Consider the following 24,516-nt stretch of genomic DNA (forward strand, 5'->3'; position numbering starts at 1 on the left):
GAATCCTCCACTGAGGTCCTCATTATCTTGGGAAACAGGCGTCCCAAGTTCAATACCCTGAAGACCTAGTTCTCGGTCAGGGCCGTCCTACTCTCTGTCCTTTGTTCTTTGAAAGCCACCCTGGTTTGGGAACCCACCCCCAACTCTTCCTCTTTTTAACCATGCCTGTATTTTTCTGAAATGTCAAACATTTTTTTTCTTTTATATTACCAACATGTCTTTTATTGTATACCTCAGCCTTTCTTCTCCTTTCACCCACTGTCTCTACCCCCAGGGACACGCAAAAACACAGGTTACTCGCTGCTTGCTACTCACTCATTCTGTGCAAATATTTTGTGTGTGCTCCTCCTTTTTGATAAGTGCACATGATGTTACACAAGCATTTTTTAATATAAAATAAAAAACATTAAGTTTAAAATACTACTACTCGTTGCATTATGATGCACTTATTTTGAAGTCGCTCTGGGTAAGAGCGTCTGCTAAATGACGTAATGTAATGTAATGTAATTCCATCTGTAAATCCACTTTTACAATGATTTTTTTATCAAGTCCACACTTTTCCTACAAAAAAATATCCAAGATTAAAGCAAATCAATGACCAAAACAATAGGCTTTCAGCCATTTTGGTTTGAGATCTTAAATGAACACATTGCATTTATCAGTCCTTACCATCCTTACAATAATACATTATTTTATTTAACACTGTTTCACATATGTTCAGCCTCATTGGCCTCCCTCTGTTGCTTAGGATAAGAAATAGTAGTAGAGTCAAGTGTACGATCCACCAACATAGGCGTAAATGGTTTGATATGTGGAAGCATGTTTTGCAAGAGCTTGTACTGCATCTCATTAAACTGCAAGAGTAAAAGAAAAGTTATAGAATTTGTATTTTTTATTGGTAATCCATTGCTATTCATTGATTTAAATGTGCTGTTTAGAGTTTTTATTTAAACTACCATTAAATAAAAAAGACAAAGAGAAATTCATTCAAAGCTAAACTGTGTTTTAACATAAATTTGCACTTGCTGCAGTGTGACAGCCTTTATCCACAGCATTTCAGGGAATCTTCATGTTAATTTTAGAGGGCTTTCTCTTCCCATAGGACTCATGAAGTCTTGATTGCTGGGATGGACCACTTTCCATTGAGAAAGGCCCTGCTTACCCTAGGCTGAGTCTGTAAACAGGTCCAGGTGCTGAACAGCTGCCAATGAAAAAGCACTGTACTGACAAGCAACCCCTCAGTGCCCCTCCTCACTACAAAAACAGGGACCCTAAATAGGGTCGTTAAAAGGTCAGGCTGGTGACCTATGGGTGGGACTGAAGCCTATTACCTAATGTCGAGGGGCAATGGGGATCTTGTTGAACGTTCCGCAAGCAGCATTTCGTTTTGACGGTGATTTATTGCGAGTCTGACTCCCTGACACTCCCTTCTGCGGGGAAGGACAGAGGAAGGCTTAAATTACAGGGAAAAAAATCACTTTAATATACATTTATTCACCAGAGGTTGACATCGGGTTAATGCTTTTAAGCATACTCTTACACGGCCCTGGCATTCTCTGTGGATTCATGTACACAGAACCACCATAATTTCCATTAAAACCTGCTTGATATAAACGTGGTAGAACATGAAAAATTGAAAGTGACACAGCATAAGGAAGACGGCGGTGACATATCACGTTTTAAACTCAGAGTGCGGGTGGTGCTGAGCGAGGGCAACGTTACGCTAAGGAAGCAGCAGGCGAATGCGCTAATTGAGTGACAGGCTCAGGAAGCAGCAGAAGGGGTGAAAACGGTGTCATGGAAATGACAGGGGATGATGCCTGCCCCCCCCCCACTCCTCCCAGCTAGGCAACCGTTTAGAGGATGACACAGGAGCGTGTTTGTGTCTCCTCCCATGTCTCCTGACCCCGGGCCGCCAGAGTAGCTCCAGGGGTCATTCAATCCCATCCCCCTGCCCCCTCATCCCTATCAACTGGAGCAGTAGTATGCAAATAGTCTCTGAGGGAACGTCAATGCGCTCAGCATCAGTGGGGCAAACCAAACGGCAGGGTGTTCAGAAACGAAGCAGAATAAAATGCCACACAGGTTAGCTGAAATTCTGTGCCTTACAGGAGGCCTGACCTGTGTGGTCCACCCTAATTAAAGGCAGGTGGCATTCTCTCCATTCGCTGGGGCTAGTCTCAGCAGATGGCTCTACTGGGAAAAGGACCTAGACAATGGTCACTGGGAGCAAAAGGCCAATTGTCCTGGGGGTAAAATGACACTTGCCCATCAAACAGGTTTTACCTCCCTTTATAATGGTGGCAAAAATAAACAAAGAACCTGAATTTAAATTTGGTTTGTCAAAAACTGTTTTGCCATTACATGTTATTGGAATATTTTTCATACAAGGTTTTTGCTCAATAAACACCTTATAAAAACACTATCTTTCAGTGCAACACAGCAACTAAAGCTTAGAACATAGACAGTTCCACATCCCTCTTTCTGTATACAGTGGACAACTGTGCTGTTAAAATATGTAATATAATAAAAAAGGCCACTTGTGTGGGTGGTGAAACGCTGGAAATGACTTGCAAGTTATTATAATTTGGAGTGTTAAGAGGCTGACTCATCATAGATATTTGCAGGACCACGGACTGCTACTTATCTGTGCAGTGTCACTCCAGTAGGAAAGTTTCCAGTAAATGATGCACTTACCGCTGTAGAGTTGATGCTGTTTTCATGACTTCTTTTGTCACTTACCAAAGACCATCCTGCCGCCATTGTTTTTGCTTTGGACACTACAACGGAAGGAAATTTGCTTTCAACCTTCAGAAACATATTTGTCCCAAAAATTTTGTGTTCAACACAGTGGTGACCGAGAGTCATAACAGTTTTATCTTTCAAACTCAGCACCACAGAGAGTACTGAAAACTATGAAATACTGCAATACAAGATCGAACCTCATGCTACAGCTTGTGGGCTGATTTGTTGAGCTTTTATCAGATTATGGTTTGTTTACTCTTTGCTCTGTATTGAAAACTCTTGTAAACAGAGCAGTAATGGCTAGTCTGGTTATTAAAATAATTTCTCTGTCTTCTTCTTTGTTCCCAGCTCAGATGCAGCTCAGATGTAGCCTGGTTTCCTTGACACTACAATTTAACCTAAATTAAAAAAGCAGTAACCCTGTTGTAAATGAAGTGATAACGTGCAGTGCAGAAGACAACAGCGGGCATATGCGGTCATTAAAAAGATAAATGTGTTTAATTAAGCAATCATATCACAATGCTGCTTGCAACAACTTGAGAACAGCTTATAATTTAAAATATATAGGAATTATACACAGACACATACATACATATGTATTAATTTTGAGTTGGAAAGCTAAGGTCTGTATATCCCAATTGAACTTAAGGCATACCTATTTTATGTATTAATGACTGTTCATGAATAAAAAATGACACCACTGAAAAACACATTTTAAAAAAGCTACAAAGATATGAAGCATGTGTGTACAAAGAATAAAGCATGTCTGTAACAGGTTTTTACTATAGTTTTACACAGTCTCTACTGTTCTGACCTTGTATTCCATCAGTACAGAATGATCATCCAAAAAGGTGAGGGATGGATGGTTTTCTCAGCTTCACTTTGAAAGCTGGCAGAATCTGAGAGACGCTAAAAACAAAGTTTACACTCTGAGGGGAGGGTTTTTTTTTTGCATTTAAGCCACCATTTCATCACTGTGACTCTCAGCTGTTTTTCACCCCTCTCCTCCTTTATGACAGCGATCAATGGTCCTCTAATGCCTTGAACTTCCAAGTTTTCTGTGAACTGCACATCAAAAAGCCGAGGCCTGCTGACGAGCCTTTGAAGTGGCGGAGGTTGGAAGAGAATGCACTATTCCGACTGCACTTGAATGACTCAAAAGGCTGTCGTGCTGAGAAGGTAAAGAGACCTTTGGATATTGCCCGTGAAGATCACTCACAGGCCACCCTGTTCTCACTCGGCAGGTAAATGAGTTATTTCTGCTTTCAGAGTGGTCATTTATGCTCATTGCCAGTGTTCCATGACTGTTTCATACCACTACTGTGCTGTCAGCTGGTGTTAAAAGCCTTGTGTGGGTGAACATGGTGCTGTAACAGTATCTGATATGATGACATAAAGCCCAATTTATTTCAATTCACCAAGCCAATTGACACATTCTCTGTCTTCCCCCAATGCAATGTCAACGATAACTGATAATTGTATGTTAATGTGCCTATATATATATATATATATTATGCACTGTAAAATACGCACTGTAAGTACATTATGTATACTATATATATGCTTATCCCATTATCCCATTACTCTTCATTAACATTATGAGTGTGTGATGGCATAATAGTACAGACAATATAAAAAGACAACACTTATCAGGGATATTACTGAACTTCACATACTGGAAATTAAGCAGAAACTCGCACTACACAGTAGCCCTCTAATTCAGGTATTGTGAACGGGGAGGAGAAGACTTTAACAAGCCGGCGCAAGGACCCAGCAGGCTGCGGAGAGACTACTTCATTCATTTAATCCCCAACTCCCAAATCGCCTGCTTCAGAAGCAGCACATCCGAATAGCTGACCGAATACCTCCCTTCAAACGCACCGTAATCACCAAGCGAAAGAAAATGGTTAACAGTGAGAAACAACAGAAAAGGATGAAATCCGAATACGTTTTTTCAGAGTCTGAGACGTTTATGGATCAGCAGGATTTTAGCCAGATGCCTTGCTCTCCTTTCAATGACGTCTTTAGCTCCGATGACACTGCGATGGACAAGATTGACACCTTTCTGAAAAATGTGCAAGTTTTGCTGGAGGCAGCAAGTTACATTGAAAACAATGAAAAGAAAAATGGAAGTAAGTCCTTTTGTTCAGGCGTATGCTCGTGCCAGCTGATTGTTTATTATACCTCAGTATATCTGTGTCATACAAACCGGCTCAGACAACAAAGGACTGAGTTTGGCACAAAAGTACTTGCTGGTGTTTAATGATACGTGTGAATGACTGTCACAATACTGACTAAATTGTGATATGCATATTGCCTACATTCTACAATTGTCACTATAAAAATTGTGACCAAGAAAGCTACATTCGTATAAAATTAAATATCCCAGAAAGTTGCATCTATAGATATATAACATTAGTTTTTAAGATGTATTGCAGATCAGAAGCATCATAATTGTTAACTGTTGGTATATTTAAATTAGATTTTTTTTGCAAGGTGTACCCTTAAATTGAATTTGTTGTTGTTAGTGTACCTCTTTTAAAGACATACCACTACTTATACTAAATAAGCTATTAAATGAGGTAGGTTTCATATCATACACTCAAGCCGCGTGAGAACGCTGTTCCACAGCGCGAGTACACCGTGTTCCAATTAACGCACGTTTCAAATTGAACTGAAGCAACACGAAACATTCTCTTCTAAACGCATGCCAACTTAAGAAACGCGCATTTTGGTGTTGAATGCCAGTTTCCTAGAGTGATTTTTCCATTCTGTATGTCTTTCTTTACTTTTTTCTTTGTTCACTCGTCATTGTAACACTAACTGGTACAGGTGCACGGGTCGAAGCGCAAAGAAGTCGCAGACCCACGAGCCTACTGTCAAGGCGCGAGTTTAATTACGCAGATAGAGACAATAGATTTCTACTCCGCAAATGGTTTAGGCTGATGCATGCAGCAAACTAAAAATTCTGCAGTGCTCTAGATGTTTTGGTTCTTTTTAAAGAACATGTGCCCCAATGACGTATCCTGTACGTATCCTATATGTCGACGTTTATATTCACGCTGTAAAATTCACAAAATCAGTCAGTTCCACCGTTATGACTTAATCGAATTCCAAATTAGTAGCTAAATGAACTGTGGAGGGATGCCGTAGTCTAAAATCTGTTTGGTGCATAATCGGTAGTCGGGGGAAAAATCCCCGGAAGTGAAGTGTGCATGACTAGATTGCATGGACAGTAAATTATAACATTTGCTAGTCAGCTACGTAGCTATAAGTTATCTTATATTCACATTCACGTCTTACTACACTTAGCTCTCCATCCAGTGTCAGGGAAACATGGCTACTCGGACCTAGTTTTTTGTAGCCTAATTGTATGTTTTTCATTGACCATGATTCTCTCAACCAGCTTTGATTACTGCTTGAATTTGTTTTTAACGAATCAAACTGCTTAACAAATAATACAACTCATGAAAAGATGGCAAGATATCGATATTGTCCAAGAGGAGACATTAAGCCCGTAACAAAGCCAAAGTGGCTGGCCATCTAGCCACTTGAATCCCTATTAAATTCACACGCACCAAAAACTTACAGATGGCCTGCAACATGCAATTATTGAAATCTCCAAATACTGAAGCTATTTAGTTTACCCCATTGTTTATAATATGCGGTATATACATCACGAAAACTTGTCGCAATAACAAAGACTATGCATTCCGCGCTGGTGCAGCAGGTACTTTGTCGCTTCCTGGTTTACACAGGAGTACTCACATGGTTTCCATGTGGAACAAATTCTCAACCTCTGATTGGCTTAATGTCCTGTTGCGTCTGTACTGTTCGCGCGAGTATCCAATCAACTACCGCAATGATCTGACGGCACGTGTTGCTGGGCTGGGCATAGTTGGCCAGTATTTGTGGGAAATGTATGCGTTCAGGAAACAATGTCACAGTTATTATTATTATTATTATTATTATTATTATTATTATTATTATTATTATTATTATTATTAGTAGTAGTAGTAGTAGTAGTAGTAGTAGTAGTAATAGTAGTAGTAGTAGTAGTAGTAGTAGTAGTAGTAGCTACGTTTCCATCTGCCGTTGGAGCAGATGTAGTATTTCCGAGTGCCTATGCAGTGAAACTGTCAGTTTGAATTTATAATCTCTTCTTAGTGCAGTAATTGAAATATCTATGATGACGTTTCCTGGTAAATTGTACAGCATTTGGCCTTTATTTCCCCTCGGACAGTTTGTGGATACTATAGCAGAGATTGTATGGCAACTGTAGCCTTTGTAATAAGGATGCTGACGGAACTAGGTTTCCCAGAAAGCTTTGCGACAGCACTCGCAGCCTCTCGTCCCCTCAGCTGTGAACCCAGGTAAACAAACTGGAGCAGGAGTGAAGGCGAACAGCCGAGACTTTGAATGCTCGAAGCTTTTTGTATTACTTGTGAATTTTATATTATTCTATAATCTCATCGTTTCAAATTACAATTCTGAGAGGATTGTATATAGCAAGACCTGACTGTCACTTTAAAGCAGCATCTGGTAGCCTTAACTAACAGTTAGTTGCGTGGTTACGTTAGCTGATTTTTTTTTTTACTGCGGAATAGCAAAATATACGCCGGCTGACTTGATTCGTTTTCATAGAGTGTCGATGCGGATCTGTTGTATTCCGTCATTTCCATATTCTTCCATAACTGTCCCTGAAATCGCTGTCCATAGAGAGCCAGTTAGCTACAACAGCATGACGGCAGTGCAGCTTATCAACATCCAGAGGTTATTGGAAGCTGCAGAATATCTCGAAAGGAGAGAGAGAGGTACGGTGCGAACCACGGCAATGCTGCAGTCTGATTGCTTTTGATTCTTAGATGATACATCTTATTTGATAATGGTTAATTTACTTTTAGCGAATAGCACTGATGATAGTGTAAATGTTTGCTCCCCATAACTGATATCATTTTCGTCGTTTGTTTGGCGGACAAACACGAGTTGATTATGCGATGTGTGAAGAAAAATAGCTGCTTGGATTGCTGGACAGCCAGTTAACCGGCGTTTTTTCCCTCAACAGAATGTGAACACGGGTATGCTTCAGCGTTTCCCCCGGTGCAGAACATAAATCACCACAGGCAAAGGAAATTTAAGAATAAGAAATGCCACAGCAACCACAACAGGTGAGTACGGACATATGTGTGTGTGTGTGTGTGTGTGTGTGTGTGTGTTTTAAAAGATATATTTGTTCAGTGAAGCATTTATTTTGCATTATTTGAGGATTGTTTTGTATACTTGTGTTGATTGCTGATTACTGTCATGTTCCAACAGCTGGCTATATATATATATATATATATATATATATATATATATATATATATATATATATATATAAAACTACATGGAGATAGTTTTTAAATAACAATATAAATCATTTTTTAAAAAGAAACATTTGAATGAATGAAACGTAGCGTCTACATAACTCTGTGAAAAGCGTCTGAAGTCAATCCTGGATACAATGTGAGTATTCCAAAATGTGGACAGCACATAGAAATTGGGTTTTGGTGCGTACAAAGTTGATGGAAACATATTAAATATTTTGTAGATCATACAGATTTCCTGAGGGTTATACTCAGTTTTCATTTCCATGTGGGATATGGGACGGTCAAGGCAAACTGCTTCTTTTCTATTTAGTTTGGGAAGGGCAGGCCTGAGTACCCTGAGCTTCCATCAGCTGATCGTCAAACTCACAGCAGCAAAGCAGCCAGCTAAAGGAGGATGTGTAATTTCTTACAACCCGAGATCTGGCGAACATTAATATTTGATTTCTTTTGCATATGTGGGTCTATATTTAGTTATTCGTTTGCCACTTATTCTGGTGTGATGTAGCTTGGAATGTCCATCCACAATTCTCCATAATACACAACTGTTAAGGGATTTCACCCCTAATACTGGCAATGAGCCCTCATCTACCACAAATTCTGACAAGAAAGTAACATCATTTTCTGATGGAGTTGGCTTTATACAGTGCAATATATGCTACAATATAAGTTTCAAGTTTGATTTTTTTTGTGTCCATCCAGTTTAACAGGATCAGTGGCAAATGTCCTCTTACTTGTTCAGTCACATAAACCACACTCTCAAACTGCATATGCTGTTGTCAGCATTACTTTCTCTTCTATAACAGCTGCAACAACACCTACCACCCAAAGCCGGTCAGGCTAAGAACCGTATCACATACTCCTATAATTGCATTTGACCAGGACCATATTCGTTAACCTTTCCTGAAGAGCCGTATTTCACAGTGGTAGGGTTTCCTTCACTTTACATTACATTACATTCATTCACTTCTGATGTCTGCCAGCACACAGCCACTTTCCCTGGTTTCTCTGATTTGTGTGACACCTTCATGCGGTCTGCAGTGCTGAGCTGCCAGTGGGGGCAGATTCTTGTCATTCGTGTTTGAGTGCAGGAGCAGCCTTTCAAAGGCAAATGATGCAGCCCTGGTACAGCGGCCAGTGGGGCTCTGTGCCTCAGGGCAAACTGTTCATTTCCCTGGGCAGAGTCCGTTTGCGAATTCAAACGGCGATTTTTATGGTACCGTTCATTACCCACCTTTAAAATGCATATCTGCCCGATGACGGGAGTAGGTCTCCTTTTTACATGACTTTGAGGCTGACCAGCTCTTTCATCTTCCTAATGACTTCATTCTCGTTTCACTGCACAGATCCACATTACTTAAGGCCTGTCTGACCACCCAAACACCTTATTCCAAATAATAATAGCCACGTGTTGGATTCACTTTGTTATCAGCACTATAACTTTGGAGAAACAAGATCCTTTATTGTCAGGCTGTAGGCCTGTCTCATTTTGCATTAGTGTTTTACTTTTGGTGTTGGCTGATAGTGTGCTGATGACCTGTGCTGCAGTACATAGAGCTGTGGGATGTATTTGGTATTGTTAAAGACATGCCGATGTTTGCTGTTCAGATACAATATCTCACACATTTGATGTTGCTAGTTTAAAACGGACAGTTTTGTAAAAACAGCAAGAATATGCACTTTTTAACTTGCAGAGTATTCACAAAAACTTAACGTGTTTGAATTTGATAACGTTACGGTTGTCTTATTATAGCAGTAGGTGTGACTGGCCATAATGACTGCATGATCCTGGTGGATTGAAAGGTGGTTGTAAAACAAAAGTATAGCCCAACAGTAAGCTATCTCATCATGTCAGCTGGAAGATGAAAAATAAGAAAAGTGGTAGTAATGTTTGGTCATAAAGACAGACCAACTGCTAGCACTGCCTTGGTCACTGTCACCCCCCCCCCCCCTTACATGGAGGCAGAGCTAATGTAGAGCATGTTTATTTAACCTTCAGGAGTGTCCATTAGCTCTTCTCCTGTTTCCAAAAGTTGGAACTCTTGCTGGGGTTTGCTGGACAGCAGAAACACTTCTGTGACTCCAGCTTAGCCCTCAGCAGGTGTCAGCGGAGCATGCTCAGTACACAGTGGGAGGGGCTTAAAACTACTGCGGTGGACATGGAAATGTTGTAGTCAAATGAAGGTCGGAGATGCAATTAGCATGAATGCGGGCTTCATGAGAATGCTGTTGATACACACCCGCCCTATTGATTTTTAGATTATAATTTTCTTTTTTAATTTGTGACTTGTCTCTGTCAGACAATGGCTTGGTAGTAATGAGTGATGTTTTTCATGTAAGTTATAACAAGTAAAAATAACTCCTTATGAGTTCACGCTGTTAGTTGTGAAGCTGACACTTTTTTTTTCTTTACTGTGTAACTTACAGGTCCACGCACAATGAGCTGGAGAAGAACAGGTGAGTTGTGTTCAGTTTCCTGAAAAGTTAACTGTGGCCAGTGTTAGTAACTTTGGTGCTAAGAAATAACAGCTTTAAAAAGGCTGTAACTGAAGTGCTTAGGGCAGCTGCATGTCCTAGAGGGCCTGTCGGGTAGACAAAGGCTGTGCCCATTTTACTTGTAAGTTTTGGTATTTAGGGGAATTTCCACAGCAACATGTTATTAAAACTAAAATTAAGATGTGACTTGGTTCAGGCACTAATTTAAGAGCTCTCCCTCTTCCCTGATTTGCCAGACTGTGATGGGGTCACACTGCGATGGTTCTGTTGCTATGGTATCAGTTTACAGGGGCATTGGAGCCAGGCTGAAATGAAACAGTGGACTGTCTGTGAACAGAGACACAGTTGTTGATATGTCTGCGCACACAAGTCATATAACATGGATTGTGGTGACTCTTCATTGAGATGAGGGAAAGTTCAGAGTTGACAGGACAGTCGGGAACCTCTGGCAGTTGCCGCTCAAGGCAGGATTTGGCATTCTCATGAAATTGCTAATACTGGGCCGGCTAACAAAATTTGTTCTCAAAATGACACTTTGCAGTTACCACAGTGGTATTGAGTTTGAGTTTTGAAGAGTATGTGGTGTTTTTGTCCTTTGAAGTGTACTTCATTTTGTATAAATGTGTTTTTGAATGGAGGCTTAAGTTAAATTTTGAATACTTTTGGGGGGAAAAAGAAGCCCAGGAATGAGTGAAAAAGAGAATGAGAATGTTCTTGCAAAGTCTTTCAAGTAAACCACCAGCACAGGGAACTGGAATTAATGGGGGTTTACAGACAGAGGAACAGCAGACAAAAATCTTTACTCCAAAGACATGATATAGCATCAAGATTAGTTAGAAAATCTGACATGTCTAGCAATAAGTAGTACTACCATCTTAAATGAAGATGATGTGCATGCCACTAGCAAAAGCTTCATTCTCTCTCTTCATATAATATATATATATATATATATATATATATATATATATATATATATATATATATATATATATATATATATATATATATGTATATATACACACACAGAAATTTACATTTTGTCACTTAGCAGATGCTGTTTTCTATAGCCTGCTTACAAATTAAGAACACCAGAATGTGGGTTATCTGAGGAGAATGCTTTGCCAGTGATGTCATATCTCTGCACAGATTGGGTGTACTGATAATGCCCATGTGGGTGTCAGCCGAGTTTCATATGCCAGCACCACCATGGACGACTTGGCCATAATTAGTGACGCTGAGAGTTAAAAGGTAATGCATCAGATGAAGATATATCTCATTTTTGGCCAGGTTATTGACGTCACCAACTTGCATACTGTTATCACCTTTAGAACAGGAACATTTAACTAAACTCGCAAATCCATAACAGTTGAGAGGTAGGTGAAAAAATGTGCCACCTTAGTGACTTAAATAATGTTCTTTATACAACTCTGCAGTCAATACTTGGTAGTTTATGAATAAGAAAATAGTCTCTTTTTTCAGACATACAATGTTTGTTGACCTTTAATAAAGCCGAACATCTAGCTGCTAGTATATGAATGGGGCTTTGATAGACCTCTCTCTGCCAGAGTGAAATATATCTCACGGGCTGTGTAGAGCCCTCTCTGTGAGCAGCTGATGAACTGCTAAGTGATGATTTACCAGCCTACAGAAAGCAGGTTTATTTCCTGTCTCCTACAGCCCGTTCGGTTATACCAGCAAAACTGTTGACTCAGCTGCATCCTAAAGAAAAACATGGGGTGGGGCATGGTGGTCGGTTGTGGTGGGGTGGGGGTGGCGGGGTCCATCATGTAGTGCTTTATAAAAGATGCATTATCGACTCTTACACTGCGTACCACAGCCATGATTATTTTAAATCGGGGCTTGAGATGCTTGGCTGCATCCAGTAGAGATGAACCTCCATTGCTCTCCATTGCTGCACCGTGCACTTGGGTCCATTGGCGCAACCGTGAAGAACCAAAGGTTCATTTAGCGAAAATGTTATGCTAACGTTGCAGATAACCTGGCAAATGATATTGTATTGTATTGTAAGATGAAGCGACAAAAAGCAAGCGGTTTTGGTGAAGCCTGTGTACACTATGTGCATTGTAGGGTCTTCACGTCTTAACTTGCTAGGTAGATGGCAATATGGTCTATTCAGCACAGGTAGATAGCTTATTAGTCCTGAACTGTTCATTTGTTTTGTGATTTCAGTTAGCTATACCATATCAAAAATTAGGTAGCTAGCTACTTAGCCAACACCAGTTGCTTGAAATTTGTACTGTTTGCTAGCCAACTAATCGTACTCCATTTCTCAAAATATGAGAATACATGCAACACATTGTACAAAGTAGGATCTGAACTAGCAGTATCTCTTCTGTATTGACAGCTGTAGCTTACTAGCACTTGTATTTATTTTGGCCTATTAATTTATCGATTAAGTTGAATAAAATTTCAATCCTCCATATGCCAGATTCAGTGAATTCAATGAAAAGAATTTCCTTCTACCACCAGTGTTCTTAGCTTTGGCCAAGCGGGTATGCACGGTTGCTTATTATGCCATATTTTACACCATACAGACTTGTGCCTTATGCCCAAAGCCAGTACACTGAGAAAGGCTAACCATGAGAGAGGCCCTCACATGCTTTTATGCAGCATGGCTACTGGAAACTCCAGCCTCCAGAGAGTTTGTCTTTGGATTGCACTTACTCTCTGCGTGCCATGGCTCATTTATCAATGGGTGTCTGCAGCTCCTACTTTATTTAATCACATTTATTTGTTCCTAAGTCAGCTTCTTTTCTATTGCAGGAAATATTGTGCCTTTTTATAAAATAGAGACAGGTCCCATTCTGGGATATTTTGAGTAATTTAATCTTAAAAGAGTTTCCGATAGTAACTGATTTATTTTTTTTTTGGATTCTGTGAGTTTGTTTTGTGCTGGATGGCGTGATTCCATCACACCAGCGATGGTGCATGCGTCTTCCCGTCCTGGACGGCGCGGACTCTCTGGCGCGTGTGCTTTGCCAGGCAGTCTGGAGGAAGCGGAGCTGAGCACAGCCTGTTCCTGGAGGATATTCAGGCGGTGTGACCCCTGTTCGTCAAACGGGAACTGTTTGTTCCCTACAACGTGACTGCTCCTAAGCTTTTCTTGGCTTTGAAAAGCAGCTTATTGGACTTGATCTTTGGTTTGGTAAAAACATGTGTCGGCACACGTTCCCTCGGCGGCGGCCGGGCGCTGGTGCAGACAGGGCCCGCAGCAGGGGAGAGGGTTCAGAGGAGCTCCGGCTCAGGGTGGAGGAAGCCCACGGTAATCACTCCACACGTGAATATCTGACGTTCAGTTAGGCTGCAACTCTTGGTGGGACAGAGGATGCCAGTGCAGCGCTATGCACTCTGAATGACCCACATTCCCTGTGCATTTAGCCAAATATGGGCTACTGCCCATTCATGTAGAAGTAGACCGCAGTGTGAATGCGCCGACGCTAAGATGATGTGCCAGAGCTAGCTACACGTAGAACATCTCACTGTCACTTCGTACATATCGTATAGTGGTGTATTAGTGTACCTGGCCGTGTGTTCTCACTATCTCCTGGCTCTAGTGCATTACCGTCATGGTGAAAGTAAGGGGATGCTCAGTGAAAGCGGAATTAGGGGATTAGGGGAATATTAGGGGAAGATGAACCGGAACCGGGCTAAAATAAGTAACAGTACTCTGCGAGGCACAGCTGGCTAGATCTGTTTTCGCTTGTTTGTTTTGTGACAGGCCTCGTGATTAACGAGATATAATCCACAGCTTTCATGACTCTAGGCCGAAGTAGGCCACATGTGTTTTTTTTTTTTTTTAATTATTTATTATCGTTTGTTTGTCTCTAAATCTCAATGAGGAATCTTAATGGCTTGATTGCTCCATATTTGGTACATGCCTGGATCACATGCACCAGTGCGCATGGGTGAGCATCATTGGACATCTCCGCTCTCCCCTTTGTTACCTGAATGGGGAGCCTGGGGTCTGCATTTTGTCTGCCCTGTAGAGTGTATTAAGCCTGTGCACGTGCAGATTAAGCATGTGTTAGTGATGGTGGTCTGTGCTTCTGCACAGCTGTCAGTATCTCCCTCCACCCCCCACCCCCCTCCGCCATGAATACCGCTATCCTGCAATGGCAGCTCCTCAGCTTGAAGGACAACACAGGAACAGAGGCTGAAATCATTTGGCATCCAGGGGACAGTAACCTGCAGGAAAAAGCACATGCCGGAAGCTTCTACCCCTTTGTGGATTTACCCGAGACCCTAGGCTGTCAGTTTGTCGATAACTATGCATTGAAAAATGTCATTTTATACAAACCACTGAGCAGACATTGCGTCCTGCTCTGCTGATCACTACTAACCCCCCCCCCCCTTTGCACTATAAGTATAACCTTAGTCAGGCTGTTAAAGCTAAAGACTTATCCAATAAGATAAGATTTGAATTTAAGAGTGTAATGCATGTGAATCTATGTAAAGTGAATACCTCTTTGGAAAAAAAAGCTGCGGTGTGGTGAAATGTGACAGCCACTGAAGCCTTTTCCATCACATGCAAAAATAGATACTCTTCATTTCCCCTTTCTCCAGAGACAACCATGTTTTCAGAGAGAGAATTCGTTGAAAAGACCGCGCTAATTAACCTGTAGGCTGTCGAGTTTAGCCCCACTGTAAGCTAACCATGTGATGGCCAACAACATGGCTGTGTCACGGGAGGTAGAGACCAGAGACGGTCTAGAAAAAAACAACGCTCCTCATTGTTTTTTTTTTTTTTCTCTGCTAACAAATGCAGACCCTCCCATAATGCACAATGAGTATGTTCACACAGTGTAATGTGTAATGCAGGTCCTGATATCAATAGTCTATTGAAACTGTAGTGTTCAACTTAAGTGTAATGTACAAAATTACTCGTCCACCATCACATGTCCAACAGTTTATACACTTGTACTTGTCTAGTGTTTTAAACTCATTCATTTTTAAACTAAATGGCATCTGGGTAGTGTCACTTGGTCCTGTATGGCTGAGCTTTTCTTGTCAGTTAATTTTTTAAAAATGTTACTGTTGTTCAAGAAAGCCCTCTCTACGAGAGAAACGTAATCCTTATGTTCCGAGATAAAACCCCTCTGACGCACCATCTCATGATAAATAGAAAAGTACCTCTGGGAATATGTTTTCGTACACACGTTCCACCTCATGAGCAAAAGTAGTAGGCCACGTGTTTCTAAGAACCCCAGGAGCAGTTTGTCAGCACAAAGCCGGCCCTCTTTTACATCAGGGCCCTGTGGAGGAACGTGCCTGAATGAAGCCACTCGTGGGCAGGCTGGAGTTTTGCTGCCCTCCTGCAGGACATGCATTGGCCCCTGGGAAACCCGCCTGTGTGTGTGTGTGTGTGTCTGTGTGTGTGTGTGTGTGTGTGTGTGTGTGTGAGGTGCCGGGGATTGTGGGCAGGGGAGCAGCCCAGCTCAGCGCAGGCTGAAGGAACGCCGTGTGATTGGTCGTGCGGAACGAAGGGGGGGGGGGGTCTGGCCGCACGGGCGGCTCGCTGGCTGGGATATTGTGTCCGCGGGGCAGCATGTGACGAGGGGGAGTGGGGGTGTGTCAGCCAGGTGACCGGGAAACAATGGCCCGGCCCAGAAACGCTGCAGCACCCCCAGAAAGCTCCACGGGAACAGCGTGTGTTTGAGCAGGTCACGGTGGTGCGGACACTGCACAGGGGAAAATGCTGCCTTTGTCACAGATGTTCTTTCTTTTGCTGCGTTGTGCTGTGTAGTGTGAAGTGCTCCAGCAGGGTTTTCAAACCCTATTCCCCGCAGTGAGAGCAGTGAAGAGTCCGATGTAAATCATTTAATTTGGCTGGGTTTAGAGTTGCAGACCAACAAATTCATATCCCGTTTTTACTGTGGCATTGCCTCCGTCTAGATTCAGACTGAAACAAAATAAAAGTCATTGCATGCCTCGGGTCCAAACATAAAATCAAAGAGTGATCAGTGCTCGCACAGTGCTTTGCGCTGTCAGCGTAGGGTTTCGTTTTTTTGATTCATTTGTAACTGAATTATTGTTGGGAATCAACCTTTGCTTCACATGGCAGTGCTTATGATTTGCTGAAAGCACGCACGTTTTCCCGTGCACCGAGTTTCATAGGAGCACGCTCCGTAAATGTTTATATAACCTGCTTTAGATGGGAGATTAGCTTCTCTCTCAGATGGAAATGAACTCTACTCACTTCAAGGGAAAGTGACTTTTTCCTAGAAAGGTGCAGCTGGTGAGAGGCAAATTGTGTGGACGCATGGGGAAGGAATGCAGCACTATACCTGAGCATATCTGAACACAGGCCACAGATCAGTTTCACATCTTTAATTGCTGTTTGGAAGGCTTTACCCAGGTTTTAGTGCGACATATAAAGGTGAATTTGCCATAAATTATCTGGTAGTAAGATGGATAGTTGTAACTCTGTCTTGTGATGAGGAAGTTCTCATGCCATGTAATGTGAGAGGAGAGAAATTGGAGATTACCATAAATGTAAAAAATATTTGCCTTGCAAATGACCCCTGCTTCATCCCCCTTTCCCCTCTCACTTCTGCCTTCCACACACACCTGTGCTCTCATAAGCAGGTACAGCCAGAGGTATAGCGCAAATCACACGGTGGACTGATGGATTATGCATTAAGAGTTACAGGAATCTGAAAGAGGAAGCTGTTAAGTGCAGTTTGCAGCAGTCAGACTGAAATGAAGCAATGCAGAACCTGCTTACAAATGTGGGATTCAGTCAGACATCTGCTCAGTGTGTGATGCAGTCTAACGCAGATGAGGCATTTCCAGAGCTGGGTGTCAAAGCCTGAGGCTGAGTGACATTGCACTGTAAACAACATTAAACTACACATTATGCATAGTTTTTTGCTAGCAGTCATTGAACAGCATACAGTATTTTCTTTTATTCATTTTTATCTTACAGCTTTATAATATTGTGAAGGAGAGCCTTCACCACCTCTCCCTTGAGATTAAATGTTGCTTGTGTGGTCGTTTGTTGATTGTTCACATGTGTGTAATTGGTTGGGAAACCAGTCTATTGGTTAACAAGCCACACCTGATTAATTGGACGTTGATTAAATACAGGTGTGGCCAGAGAGCAAGAGAGAGGCTCGTTTTGTCCCTGCTGTTGGTTGGTGTAGGCCGGTTTCTTTGTCTTTTGTTTGGTTTTAAAACTAAATTATTGTTTCTTTTAAATTTTTGTTCTTTTTGGCTCATTTATAGGAGAAGTGTCAGCCAGCTTCTCATATATAAATACATATCTTTATTTAGTCTACACAGATATATGATAAAATGAGATGTTATCCCCTTGTATTTGCACATTATGCTTACATATTAGTTTGGTCCAGTGTTTTATTTTCATATTTCTATTAAAAACTCAATTGCACAAGGGAGCATCAGAAATGATTCATTTTGATCATTCAGTCTGTGCATTAGTACAAGATGTTCCTGCTGCTTTTGGGTTACATTTTATAAATGATAATGATGATTTTATGCTGCTATACGCTATGATTTAGATACCCAAACTTTTTGGTCAGCCATAGCCTTTTTACAGGGTTTGGAATCGTTATCTCCGCAGCCGTAGAGGGGGTTGGGACGCTCCCACTCCTCACCACATGTGTCTATAGGCACGTTCTGACCCTAACTACGCGGTGCTGTGTTGCACAGACAGCCTTTGTCGTTTCGTAATCTTTCACACTCTTGCCTAAAAGCAGAGTGTGAATCAGCAGCGTGGGATGGATCCGTCTCAGTTCGCCAGAATCTGCCAGTTCATTTGCTGTATGAGTGTCGCTGCATGATGTACGAATGGTACAGCATTTGGCGTTATAACAGGTCTTTAACTTACATTGTACACTGAGTTTTACACTGCCATTTCATATAATTGGCCTGGAGTCTAAAATGAGGCTGGCGATTTTCTTTTCAAGTTAGTGTGAGATGCTGTCTTTTCTGTGTTTAATGCGAGAAGGATTTAAGTGCAGCACATCTGGTTGCATGTTTGAGAATGAAGTCTTTATAATGCACCTCCAAGAATTCATAACTTAATTTAAAAATCCCCTCTAAATTAATTTAATTATTTAAATATCAAGCGGTATCTCATTGATCACAATGATTGCTTGCTCAGAAAGTGCTTGACAGTGAAAGCCAGCAGAAACTGTGGACTAACTCCAGTAGGAGAGCCAAGATGAAGCAGTAAGGTACTATTTAGGAAATACCTTAAGCTGTGTAGTAGTGTAGTGAGTAGTGTGATCAAAAAAAACAATTGGGTTTTAATATTAATCTACTTTGCCACCTTACATAATTAATTCAATGGTAATTTGGTACCATCTTCAAGCTGTAAATTATGTTTTTTATCTTGTAAGCAAGATAGAGAGTTGAGCAGATGCTGCACAGGGCCGCAATTGAAAGATCACCATGGGTCAAACCTGTGTTGTCCCACTATTAATATTCATTAATTCACTGTCTGCGTTTTTGTACCAAAACAGCTGCAGGAAGAGGAGAGTGAGATCACTAACTAAAACATTGAAAAGCACCCGGTGGCTAGCTAATCGAAGTACTGGAAAATACAGCGAGCTAGCCAATTACAGTGCCACAGAGCACCGTTAGCGAGCTAACCCAAGTACTGGAAAGCAGTTAGCTAGCTGACGTGATCACTGCAAGGTACAATTGGCTAGCTAACTCGAATACTGCAAAGATCAGTTAGCTAGCTAACTACAGAACTGGAAAGCACAGTTAGCTAGCTAAGCTTGTACTGTAGTAGGGCCTTGGCTGGTGCATAGTTCTGTTTTGATCCTTACTGAGGTGTGCTGTGATTAATCATATATTACATCATGGTCAAAGTAGGGGTCTGTAGGGATTGACTAAGTGTAGCTTTGTGATAATTAGAGCTGGGATTTTTGCAGTTTTCTGCATCAGTTCATCTTAGACTCTTAGTCTTTGAAAAGCACAATTAGTTACTAGTTTGTGACTTACTAAGGAGTGGTCTATTTTTAATAAAACATTTTTTTCTCCTGCCAAGTTCTCCTGCCATCTGACATATCTAATAGCTAGCTAACCAGCCAGTACTTTCTTCCCTATAGCAGTTTTAATAGAGAATACATGAAACACTGCAATCGTAAAAGCATCACTATTTAATGTTAGGCTGAGCCCTCAGGGGTTTTCCCAGAATGAAAGTCAGTCATCAGATCGGTCATCTGGAACTTTGTGTTTTGAAGTTTTAGAGCCAGTGTGTAAACAAACAAATTCTTGCAAAATGAAATGTTTGAATACCCTCAGATATTTTTGCATGCTACCCTTGTTTTTCCTAATTTAATAAATAACTTCTCAGGCAACTGAGAGTGATAAAAATGAAAAGAACCAAGATGGGTCTCCTTGAACTTGAACATGAAGCTTAGGAGCTAGAATGTCATAGCTGAGTGCATGGGATCCTTTTGTTGAGAATGGGGGGGGGGGGGGGGGGCAGAATCGTAATCTCTGAAAGTAATCATTTATTTTTTCTGGCAATAAATGCATGTGTTCTGTGAGGCCAAAGTGCCTGTGTTAAAGAAGCTTTTTGAGACGATTTAGTATTCCTTGGGACAGTAGTGTGGTGTATTGGTAAGGCAGAGAACTCATAACTGAAAATGGTTGCTGGTTCAATTCTCCGCTAGGCCACTGCTGTTGTAGCCTTGGGCAAGTTACTTAACCCACAGTTGCCACAGCAAACGTCCAGCTGTATAAATGGATAAAATTGTAACCTACTGTATGATACGTTATATATGCTGTTTATGCATTGTCTCGAGTAGATGAGGATGGGATATTGGTCAAACAGTGATATGTTACATACTGTATATATTGCCTGCTTCCCTTGCAGGAGAGCTCATTTGCGGCTTTGTCTGGAGAGACTGAAAGCACTTATACCCCTGGGACCGGACTGCAATCGCCATACGACACTAGGGCTTCTCAATAAAGCCAAAGCACACATCAAGGTACGTGGTCAAGCTTCATGAATACCTTTTTTTGTGTACACAGCATCAGGAGCTGTCAAAATAACGGTTGGCTGGGGGGCTGTAGTTACGTCAGTGGTATGTAAAAACCTCAACCCCAAAAGGGGGGTGTTTTTTGGCTAAATCAGCAGCCAGAACCCCCAATAGAACCCCTGACCGGAGACCAGTCCTCCAGAGAGTACCCCAAAGGTACACACACACACACACACACACACATTCTCATACACCTAAACTTGTTGGATCGTGACATGTCTCTCAGTTACACAAATCCTTACCTGTACCCCTCTGTATTTTGTGTACTCAAAATATTCACAAGAAATTACTGCCACTACTGCTGTGACAGGGTAGGCCGTTGTTGTTAACTGGCGTGTTTGATAATTAGGTTTACGGTGCTGAATAGGTCTAATTGAAACTTGATGACCTGCGTTTACAATTGTGTCTGTGCGATCGCAAACAGTACATTAATTAACGGATGAGCATTAAAAAAGGACAGCCCCTCTCAAACATGTCCAAACCAGGGTCTCTGAATAGAACAGTAGTTTACCAGAGGTAGGAATTGTGCAGGCTTTTGACTGGGGGAGAGCAGATGAAGGAAGAGATGGCTGTGTGCAAAGCTCTCTTCACCCACTCACTACGCCGTTAGCCTTGTTTTCTGAGAAGTAGTAAAGCCAGCTTTGCAGCTGGCCATTGGACAAAAATGTCAAGAATCACTTTGCCAGAGGAGCCCTCTGAATCTAAAGCTATTTATAGCAGCATCCAGTGTGGTTGGATTCATATATAATAAAACAGGTTTAGAACTCGTCCCTGGCCCTATCCCTCAGTCTTAGATGAACGCGGCCTGCTTCTGTGTGCTGAACAGGGGAGGAAAGCTGAAAAAAATTATTTTTTTTAAAAAAAGACCGTGAATAATGGAGTTGATCTTAAATTTGGAATGTGCGTGGGTTACAGCTCTTGTAAAAATGATCCATGACTGTGAATGAATTATACAAACCAAATCTGCAAAACGCCGCAATATCCTTTAGAGGTCAAATAGAAGACACCCGAATAGTCACACTGAAAGGTTCATATCCAGGATAAGATATGGCATTGTCCCAGTAACACAGGTAATGACATAAGGGCGTCCTCTGCTCATATGTTTAAATATTGACAGTAATGACCACTTTCAGGCCATTTTTAAATTGTGCCAGGAAAAGAAGTTCAGAGATCAGTGTGGTGAAAATTAATCTTTTTGTCAGCAATATGCTATGAGCAGTACACAGGCCTTGGGCCTCGTACAATGTCTGCCCTTACTGCCACTCATGCCTGTACCTCATACCTTCTGTCCAAAATGTACTTGCATAAAAGCTGTCTGTGCATGTAAATTATAATACAACAAACAGAAACACAGCAGCCAAAGCTATACATAGTAAGAACTGTAGCCACTGCCATGTTCCTCTGCCTGCCTAAGCCAGTTCCACTGACCATGTTCTGTCAGTTTCACTGCTGACAGGAGAAACCAACACCCTGCATTCTAAGAAAGGACCAGAGATCACATGTGAACCATGTGGAAATGTTAAGAGTGTTACTGTCAACACCTTAGCCCCAGAGCGTTTCTTCTCGTTTAATATATGACCACTCTCATCCGTCTCTTTCATGTAATGTGTATTCAGACGTGAGGATGTTGCCTTAGACCATCTGTGTACCGCTGTGTTTATACTTGATTTTCATGTAAGGCCTCTTACACAGATCACATGTGAGGCAAGCCCTTATGAAGCATGATCTGTTGTAACCGTAGAAACTTGAAGAGATGGACCGGAAGAGCCGGTACCAGCTGGAGAACCTGGAGAGGGAGCAGCGGCACTTACAGAGACAGCTGGACCAGCTGCAGGGCGCCGCGGACGGGGAGCGGGTACGAACGGACAGCGTGGGCTCCGCCCTGTCGTCCGACCGCTCCGACTCGGACCGAGGTGAGAGGCCCACGGCCCTGAGATTGTTTATCTGTCCATCTGTCTGTATATCTGCCTGTCTGTCAATTTGTCTGTCGATCTGTCTGTCTGTAAATCGGTATATCTGTCTATCTGTCTCTTATCTATCTGTATCCATCAATCTGTCTAGCTATCTAGCCGTCTGTCTACCTCTGTACCTGTCTGTCTCTGTATCTAACAATCTCTGTCTGTCTATTTATTTATTTTCCAGTTGCGGAGCATTGTTAAAGCTGTGATTTTCATACTAGTATATCTGGTAAATGTCATGGAGACAGGAGGTCTGCAGTTAGTGATAAGTGATAAAAATACACACTTATTACATCCACAATAAAGGTATTATGTCAGCTGTAATCTAGTTAGTGGAAATTCTGCCACTGGCACAGAAGTGTAAGGGAAACACCTGTAGGACAAAAAGTGCTTTCCATTCCAACCTGATAATAAGCACCAACAAAATCCCTCAAAGGCCCTAGCACCTTTTCCAGTATAGGAAAAGTGACTCAAAGACATTTGTTGATGTGCAGTCATTATGTATAGCCAGGTTAGCATAAATGGATTTATGAGATTTAAAAAAAGAATGGGAGTAAATAAACTCTGAACCGATCATTATGGATTTGATTTTTATTATTAATAAAATATTTTTATTGATAAATAAAAATATTTTATTTATATTTATTTTATTTATCATGAAGAACTTTTTAAACTGCTTAAAGGCTTGCTGTATATGGGCAAGGCATGCTGTACTAAACATCAGTCCACGTGTTTCATGAAATGTGCCCTTTGAGTATTGAGCAAGAACCGCTTTTTCCATGGTAGTTTTAGCCATTTTGCTGGTGCTTTGCAGTGGCACTAACAGCTGAAACTAATGCACGCTTCTCAGAGTAGACTCCCAACAGCTGAAGGAAAAGCTTTGGCTGAGGAGTGGAGCGTGGACTGACGTTGCACAGCCCTGCTGTTCTTGGGGCAGAGGTCTTTTTCCTTTTTTTTTGTTTTCCATTTTTAACTACCCGTAGAAATGAATAAGAATAGTAATAATAATGATTCACCCCCTGTGTGAAATTGCCCAGTGAACTGGCTATCAGGGGAGGCAGTGTGCTGCCAATGCACTAAAATCTAAGAAGAATCGGTGTGTCCTAAAAGCAACCTTAAGCAGGCACTTTCTCCGCTCTTCCTCCTAGCAAGGGGAAAGTGACAGCTTAAAACCCTCCGATTGGCCTCCCTGGAATCATTCAGTAAATAGGGAGTACAGATGCAGTTTTATATATATATAATATACATATTCGTAGAACAGACTCCCTGGGTGCTTTCAAGTTAAAGCGGAAAACTCATCTTTACCCTACCCTCCTCTCTATCTCATCAATCCCTATTTTCTATTTAAAAAAGCACTCTACACTAGCTTAGCGCTTAAGTCAGTATTTTACTGACCTCTTATAGTACTTTTCGTTAACTACCCTTAGCATTGTGATGCACTTATCTGGAAGTCGCTCTGGGTAAGAGCGTCTGCTAAGTGACGTAATGTAAGGTAATGTAATGTAAGGGACTCGGTGGGTGGCGGGACTGACGGCCGCCGTTTGGCTCTCCCCCTCTCTCTGCCCTCTGCAGAGGATATGGAGGTGGACGTGGAGAGCGCCAGCTCCGGCAGCTGCAGCAGCGACCTGGACGACCACAGCAGCATGCAGAGTACTGCCAGCGATGAGGGCTACTCCACCTGCAGCATCAAACTGGCTTTCTCCTCCTAGAGGCTCATGGGAAGGGGCCACGTCAACAGCCAATCAGAAACCCCAACCCCCCTCCCCCTACCGGAGACCAGCCCTCCTGGGAGAGCCATCTTAGAATGACACACCAGGTTTTAGTTCATCTGGAACAAACACCTTTAAAAGTGCTAGAGATGTTTAGCATTTATACAGTACAGTTTGTCTTTAACCAAAATGCTTGGTTCAAAGG

General features: G+C 41.8%; 1 protein-coding gene across 3 annotated transcripts; it reads left to right on the forward strand.

Annotated features, from left to right (window-relative positions):
• Positions 1 to 4,595: 4,595 nt before the first annotated feature.
• LOC118790173 (max-interacting protein 1-like) lies at positions 4,596 to 24,449 on the forward strand. Of its 3 annotated transcripts, XM_036547036.1 has the most exons (7): positions 7,103 to 7,118; positions 7,465 to 7,559; positions 7,811 to 7,913; positions 10,539 to 10,568; positions 20,479 to 20,593; positions 22,386 to 22,557; positions 24,175 to 24,448. In XM_036547036.1, exons 2-7 carry the CDS (start codon positions 7,487 to 7,489, stop codon positions 24,309 to 24,311), a joined length of 630 nt encoding a protein of 209 aa, XP_036402929.1. In that variant the 5' UTR covers positions 7,103 to 7,118; positions 7,465 to 7,486; the 3' UTR covers positions 24,312 to 24,448. The 3 variants fall into 3 exon arrangements, with proteins under 3 accessions (XP_036402927.1, XP_036402929.1, XP_036402928.1); XM_036547034.1 differs by lacking the exons at positions 7,103 to 7,118; positions 7,465 to 7,559 and adding an exon at positions 4,596 to 4,877 and having other exon boundaries at positions 24,175 to 24,449; XM_036547035.1 differs by lacking the exon at positions 7,103 to 7,118 and having other exon boundaries at positions 7,142 to 7,559.
• The last annotated feature ends 67 nt before the right edge of the window (positions 24,450 to 24,516 follow it).

Source organism: Megalops cyprinoides, chromosome 15, assembly GCF_013368585.1.
Source record: "Megalops cyprinoides isolate fMegCyp1 chromosome 15, fMegCyp1.pri, whole genome shotgun sequence".
Taxonomy (NCBI): Eukaryota; Metazoa; Chordata; class Actinopteri; order Elopiformes; family Megalopidae; genus Megalops; species Megalops cyprinoides.

What these genes read in the sequence shown, in the direction of transcription:
- LOC118790173 (XM_036547034.1), top strand. Translation starts at nt 4,649, where the DNA reads ATGGTTAACAGTGAGAAACAACAGAAAAGGATGAAATCCGAATACGTT. An exon ending in AATGAGCTGGAGAAGAACAG is followed by an intron (nt 10,569 to 20,478) that starts GTGAGTTGTGTT and finishes CTTCCCTTGCAG; the next exon opens with GAGAGCTCATTTGCGGCTTT. An exon ending in AAGCCAAAGCACACATCAAG is followed by an intron (nt 20,594 to 22,385) that starts GTACGTGGTCAA and finishes TTGTAACCGTAG; the next exon opens with AAACTTGAAGAGATGGACCG.